At 54.6% G+C, this 7,500-nt stretch overlaps 1 protein-coding gene across 1 annotated transcript in view; it reads right to left on the reverse strand.

Moving 5' to 3' along the window:
- The window catches only part of LOC143102077 (uncharacterized), a 56,117-nt gene that overhangs the window by 796 nt on the left and 47,821 nt on the right, over nucleotides 1-7,500 (reverse strand). The window contains exons 19-20 of the mRNA XM_076265459.1: nucleotides 1,816-1,879; nucleotides 1-1,101 (exon numbers count right to left, since the gene is read on the reverse strand). The exon at nucleotides 1-1,101 is cut by the window's left edge and continues 796 nt beyond it. Of these exons, the coding sequence (XP_076121574.1) occupies nucleotides 968-1,101; nucleotides 1,816-1,879 (198 nt within the window). The 3' untranslated portion in view covers nucleotides 1-967. The remainder of the gene's footprint in view (nucleotides 1,102-1,815; nucleotides 1,880-7,500) is intronic.

The following is a 7,500-nucleotide window of genomic DNA, read 5'->3' on the forward strand; positions in this document are numbered from 1 at the left end:
CCACACACACACACACACACACACACCAAACAAACACACACATACATACACACACACACACACACACACACGCACACACCACACACACACACCAAACAAACACACACATACATACACACACACGCCACACACACACACACACACACACAGAAAAACAAATCAGACATTGTGGACCTGCGACAGAAAAAGAGTGTGTGTGTGTCTCTCCAGAGTTCTGTGTGTGTGTGTGTGTGTGTGTGTCTGAGACAGAAAAAGAGTGTGTGTGTGTCTCTCCAGAGTTCTGTGTGTGTGTGTGTGTGTGTGTGTCTGAGACAGAAAAAGAGTGTGTGTGTGTCTCTCCAGAGTTCTGTGTGTGTGTGTGTGTGTGTGTGTGTCCGAGACAGAAAAAGAGTGTGTGCGTGTCTCTCCAGAGTTCTGTGTGTGTGTGTGTGTGTGTGTGTGTGTGTGTGTGTATAGTGTGTGTGTGTGTGTGTGTGTGTGTGTGTGTGTGTGTGTGTGTGTGTGTGTGTGTGTGTGTGTGTGTGTGTGTGTGTGTGTGTGTGTGTGTGTGTGTGTGTGTGTGTGTGTGTGTGTGTGTGTGTGTGTGAGACAGAAAAAAAGAGTATGTGCGTGTCTTTCCAGTTTTGAGTTCTTCTGTGGTCATCTGTGACAGGACAGAAACATGCAGGACTGGAAGAACTCTGGAGAACCCAGTGGAACTCTGGAGACCCCAGCGGAACTCTGGAGAACACAGTGGAATTCTAGAGAACTCTGGAGAACCCAGTGGAACTCTGGAGACCCCAGCGGAACTCTGGAGAACACAGTGGAATTCTAGAGAACTCTGGAGAACCCAGTGGAACTCTGGAGAACCCAGTCCCTCCGTCCCACGCGCTCCAGAGGGTGTGGTCACAGTCCAGGAGGAGGAGTGGTCTGGGGGCGGATGCCTGGAGGGGGCGGGGTCTATGGTGTGGAGATGTGGTGGGCGTGGTCAGAACGGAGGGGAGGGGTCAGGGGAGAAAGGGCGAAGCTCTGGTCTATAGCTGTGCACGTCCTGGAGTGTGTAGGTTGCTATGGAATCCAGAAGCCAACCACGGCTCACCACCAGATCACCACCTGGCAAATCTGGGCAGGAGAGATGATATCACACACACACACACACACACACACACACACACACACACACACACACACACACACACATATCAGGTACAGCTCGGCAAATCTGGACATGAAAGATGATATCACACACTCAGTGAATCTGATGACATGACAAACTGGAATAGCCATTAAGAGTTTTCTTCATTACAGTAACAGACATGCGTCTGTGTGTGAGTGTGTGTGTGTGCAGGATGAGTCAGATGATGCTAATCGATTAAGTGGTGTAGGAAAGGAGAGGATGGGAGACAGACAGCCCTCACTGCTCATTAAATATAAACACACACACACACTACACACACACACACACACTACACACACAACACACGCGCACTACACACACACACACACAACACACACACACACTACACACACACACACACTACAAACACACAACACACGCGCACTACACACACACACACACACTACACACACACACACACACACACACACTACACACACACACACACACACACACACTACACACACTACACACACACACACACACACACACACACTACACACACAAACAAAAGGGTTTATTCTCCTCCATCAGATCAGTGAATAGCAGATGTTACTCTGAATTATTAATGACAAGAGAAACGCACACACGCTAACTCCCAAGTATGCATTTCTGTGTGTGTGTGTGTGGGAATGAGTGAGAGGGAACTTTCCACTTACCTCTGAATTTGAAGTTGGTTTCTGATTCTAAATCAGGCTGTACAATCACAAGCTGCGAAGAACACTGTCACACACACACACACACACACACACACACACGGACAGACACAGACACACACAGAAATGAACTGTGGACTTACACTGACAGTGTGTGTGCGAGTGTGTTCATCGTAAAACGAGGGTTATGCATATAACCACGGTTCTATGAGTTTCGGATGACCGCCAGAGGCGGTGCTTTCAGCACATGGATATTCATCACACGAACGTGCAGGTCGAGTATTAGTAACAACAAAGTCACCTGTGACCTGGGTGACGTCATCGATGTGCACCGGCACAAAAGAGAGGTCGACCCAGGAAGTGACCTTATGGCAATCTTCTCGTGTTCCCTCCGAGTGACGGCCAAGCTCTGGCGGTCATCCGAAACTCATAGAACCGTGGTTATATGCATAACCCTCGTTCTATTTCATTTCTCCTGACCGCCAGAGGCGGTGCTTTCAGCACATGGATGACTAGTACCAACAAAGTCATGAGGAGAGCCTACCCATCTCTAGAGATGCTGTGACGAGCTTGGGAGCACTGCTGTTGCCAGAGGGTTATGGGGGACAACATTGACCCTGTAGAACCTTGTGAAAGTGCAGCCTGATGCCCAGGAGGCTGCTCTGCATATATCAGAAAGGGGCACGCCCCTCAGCGAAGCCCACGAGGTTGCTACACTCCTTGTGGAGTGTGCCCGGACCAGCTGAGGGACTGGGGAGTCACTCTGCCTGTAGGCATGCAGAATGGCGTCCACTATCCACCTAGACAGTCTCTGCTTGGAGAGTGCCTGACCCCTCCTCGGCCCTGTATGGCAGACAAACAGGGCATCACACTGGCGGAATCCCTCTGTACTTGTGACGTACCTCCTGAGGGCGCGCACTGGACATAAAAGCTCTGCACTCAAGTCTGACCCTCCAGCCTGAGCGGTCTCGAAAGCTGCCAGGCTAAGAGGCTGGTTGACAAATGTGGAAGAGAGGGTCTTCGGAAGGAAGGAGGGATTCGGCCATAGAGTGACCCCACTGCCTCCAGGATGCCACTGCAGGCAATCCCCGCTGACTGAAAGTGCATGCAGTTCCCCGACTCGCCGTGTTGACGTAATGGCGAGGAGAAAGGCTGTCTTCAAGGAGAGCCAGCTGATGTCTGCTGTCCTCAAAGGTTCGAATGGTGCTCTGCAGAGAGCCTGCAACACCAGAGGGAGATCCCAAGAGGGCACCTGGCTCCGTTGGGGGGGGGTCTCAACCGGAGAGCGCCCTTCAGGAAACGGGCCACCAAGGCATGGGACCCTACCGTCCTCCCCTCAATTCTGCTATGCCGCGCCGAGATGGCAGCCGTATACACCTTGATGGTAGAAGGTGTAAGTCCCCTGTCGAAAAGTGACTGAAGGAACTGCAGGATGGTTGGCAGGGGACAGTCTGTCGGCCCCTGTCCCCGCGCTTGGCACCATTCAGAAAAAATTCTCCACCTGCTTGCATAGAGGGCATTGGTGGAGGGTGCCCGAGAGCTATTAATGGTGCTGACCACTGCTGGTTCACAGAGCCCTAGCAGAGGGTCCGGTCCTTCAGTGGCCAAACCCAGAGCTGAGCCGAGCAGCCGAGCTGGATCCGGGTGCCAGATCTGACCACCCAGCTGTGACAGCAGGTCCTTCCTCACTGGAAGGCCCCAGGGTTCTCTGTCGAGCAGCTGCAGCAACTTGGGAAACCAAACTCTCCCTGGCCACCGTGGGGCGATCAGTAGCAGCTCGTGGTGTTCCACTGTAATCCTGTGCAGGGTGGGCAGGATCAACGGCAGAGGGGGGAATGCATACAGCTGCTGTCTCGGCCATGCATGTGCCAGTGCGTCCTGGCCCAAGGGACTTGGGCCGGAGAGGCTGAACCAGAGGGGGCAGTGTGTCGACTCCTGACAGGCGAAGAGGTCCACCTCCGCCCTGCCATAACACTCCCAGATGGTCTGTACTACCACTGGGTGGAGCCTCCATTCCCCTGGGTCGGGGTTCTGACGGGACAAGAGATCTGCGGCTCCGTTGGCAGTGCCTGGCAGATACATAGCCCGCAGACTCAAAAGGTGTTGATGGGCCCACCGCAAGAGCTGCTGGGCTACTCCCAAGCACTGCAGAGACCTGGTGCCTCCCTGATGGTTGATGTAGTACACCACTATTGTATTGTCTGTCCTCACCAGTACGTGTCTGCCAGCCACGTCTGGGAGGAAGTGTTGTAGGCCGAGCAACACCGCCTGTAGTTCTAGCACATTTATGTGCAGCTGCCGCTGCAGTGGACTCCAGCAGCCTCTGACTGTACGGCACTGCCAGACTGCACCCCACCCTTCCTGGGAAGCATCCGTGACGATGACCTCCCTCCGGGAAGGGATAGAGCCTAAGGGAACCCCCTGTGTCAGGTACCCCCTCCTCCTTCATGGGCAGAGGAGCTGTCTGCAGCTGGGCGTGACCTTCACTAGCCTGTGTCCATGCTGCGCCGGATGAAGGTGGAGGTTGTTCAGCCACCTTTGAAGTGGCTGAAGCGATAAAAGGCACAGTGGGACCAGGGATGAGGCAGCAGTGAGCATGCCAACCAACTGTTGGAATGTTCTCAGAGTCAGTGACCTGCCCTCTCTGAAGCGGCCAATCAGCTGGCGGATATTGCGAACCCTCCTCTGGGAGGGGGTTGCCCTCATTGTCCGTGAATCTAACTCTATGCCTAAGAACACGGTCTCCTGACTGGGCACCAAAGAGCTCTTCTGGTGGTTGACCCTGAGCCCTAGCGCTGAGATATGCGCGACCACTGCAGCGGCATCTATGTGGGCCTGGGCCTCTGACTGGGAGCAGGTCAGCCAATCGTCGAGGTAGGGCAGAATACGTATTCCCTGTGCCTGCAATGGACCCAACGCCGCTGCTATACACCTGGTGAACACACGAGGCGCCAGCGCAATGCCAAAAGGTAGGACGCAGAACTGGTACGCCCGTCCCTCGAAGGCAAACCGAAGGAACTGCCTGGTGATGTGGTGCAATCGGCACATGAAAGTATGCATCCTTCAGGTCGATGGTTGTGAACCAGTCGCCCCCCTGAATGCTCTGGAGAACTTCCACAGTGCGCAGCATACGGAATTTCAGGACCTTGAGGTGGGCATTGAGAAATCTCAGGTCTAGAATCGGGCGGAGACCGATGTCCTTCTTGGGAATAATGAAATACGTTGAGTAAAACCCACCTTCCTGTGTCTGCCTGTCGACTGGCGTAATGGCCCCCTTTTCTAAGAGAGCGTTGATCTCCTGTCTCAGGGCTAGGCCCTTCCCTGGGTTGCTCACGATGGTGGTCCTGACCCCTCTGAAGCTTGGCGGTCGGCGTCGAAATTGGATGCTGTAGCCCCCTAACAGGGTTGCCAGCACCCAGGGGTCTGATGTTATTGTTTTCCAGCGTTCGAGCTGCTGGCTGGAAAAACTGCCGACCGCCGGTGTGAAGCTGTCACCATCTGCCCGCCCGTCCCCTCTGGTCTCTAGAGGGGCGACGTGCATCGGCTCTGGTGTCCTGTGCAGGGCCGCGAGTGCGGGAGGTGGCGGAGCGACGAAAGTCATAAATGCGCTGTGGCTCCTGGCGGGCAGCTGGCCATGGCACAAGCGCCGGTGCTGGCCCCCTTGAGGTTGGAGCCCTGTGCCTGGGCTGGCTCACCGGACGGAGACTGGCAAACTGCTGTCTGGCCTGTACCACCTGTGCACTCCTATCTAGGGCCTGCTGTGCGGCCTGACCAAACAACTCCCCAGGGAGGACAGGGAGAGAGCGAAGTACCCTTCTGTCAGGCTCTGCTAGCGGAGACTGGGCTAGCCATATTTGGCGGCGGGCAAGGGTTAAATATGCCATTAGCCTACCAAGTTCTCTGGTCATGTAGGCGAGGGCCTGGAGTGACGCGTCACTCAGCTCCTGAGACGATGTCTCGTCCACCCTCTGTGACGTCTGGGCGAGGGCCAGCATCCGGTGGGACATCGAATTACCAATGCGTCCCATACGTGCTGCCGTGTCATAGCTCCTGACAATCAAGTCATCCGTGACACGGCACTATGCCCGGGGGCAACGGGCATCAGGTCTAAGAGCCTCATTGGGAGACAGAACCAGGGCTGCCATCGATGGCTCTATGTTCGGCATGCTCTGCAGACCATAGGCGTGTGCGCCCTGCATGGTCGCTAGCGCCCTGCAGTCCCTGGGGAGATGGGAAAGCCGTCTAGGGTCTGCCCAGCACCTCTGCAGCTCTTCAATATACGGGGCCGAGGGCGGCACCGCCAATGTGGAGGGATGCGTGGAGCCCTTAAAAAAGGCATTCTGCCTAGGCACCGCATCCAGTCCCAAACGGGCCAACGCTGCCTTCAAAGCTGGCTGAATCGAAGGTTGACCAGCCTCTGACACTACCCCTGTACTCTGGACTGGCGGTGTGGGAGCTGGTCTGAGTCACGAGAGGCAGATTTGTGCGGCTCAGGTTCACCCAACTCTAAGCTCTCTGAAGCCCTGATAGAAAGCTCGTCCTCGCCCTGGGCCCTGACCGCGGGTGACAATGACGGCGGAGACAGCTCACCCTGCCAGGCTAAAGGGGTTTCAGCGAGAACACTGCTGCCCTGCGCACTCAACACCGGTGGTCGTAAGGCGGTGAGCAGAGTCCTGATCTGCTCAAACTCCTCAGCCATCTTCTCCACCTTAGAAGCTAAGTCGACCTTCCTCTTCTTACCTCTAGAGGCTGTGTGTGAAGCCCCGTGTTGGCGCTTGCCAGGTCTCATGGCTGGCGCCACCTCTTGCACCCCATTGCCCTGGGAAGTACCGGGCTGCTGATCCACCTGGGCTAGCCTAGCTGACCGAGCTGCCACACTGAGGCAAATGCAATTCATGCATGCCTGTTCCGTCAGCCCCTGCCTCAGGTGTTCAACCCCCAGGCAAGAGGGGCATACCGTGTGGCCATCCTCTGGCTCGAGGGGGGCCCGACAGCCGGCACAGGACATGTCCAGCAAAGTGCCCTATGTAGCTAGGCGGGAGAACACCAGGCTGATCAATAGATAAAGCTGTGAGCGAGAAACACCGCCTCGCAGAACCCAACGCTCCCCGAGCGAGGCCACTCAGACGCGAAGCAAAGTATCAACGAATGGCTTTACCGGTTTGAAGAATTATAATGTAGACTAACGCAGTCTCTAGGAGGGTGAACCAGTTGGTCACAGCTCCAACCTCTGTGTGTAGCGAAACTTCAGCGTGTTAGTCCAACAACTGCAATCCTGCTTCAATCGCGAGAAGATTCAAGGTCACTTCCTGGGTCGACCTCTCTTTTGTGCCGGTGCACATCGATGACGTCACCCAGGTCACAGGTGACTTTGTTGTTACTAATACTCGACCTGCACGCTCGTGTGATGAATATCCATGTGCTGAAAGCACCGCCTCTGGCGGTCAGGAGAAACGAAATAGAACTTCTGATAAAAGGCCTACAATAACCCAATAAACACAAGGAAACGCTCTGTCTAAAATCTAAAACTATTTAATTCACAAGCTACCATCAATTGGCAGAACCAGCATCTTCAGCCAAACAATCAAACGCAGTGTTAAAACATTGAGCAATCAAACGCAGTGTTAAAACATTGAGCAATCAAACGCAGTATTAAAATAATCAAACGCAGTGTTAAAACAATGTTGG

This window comes from Alosa pseudoharengus, unplaced genomic scaffold (assembly GCF_046254945.1).
Source record: "Alosa pseudoharengus isolate Yale_2024_CS ecotype anadromous, Long Island Sound unplaced genomic scaffold, YU_APseudo_1.1 YU_APseudo_1.1_scf_4, whole genome shotgun sequence".
NCBI lineage: Eukaryota > Metazoa > Chordata > Actinopteri > Clupeiformes > Clupeidae > Alosa > Alosa pseudoharengus.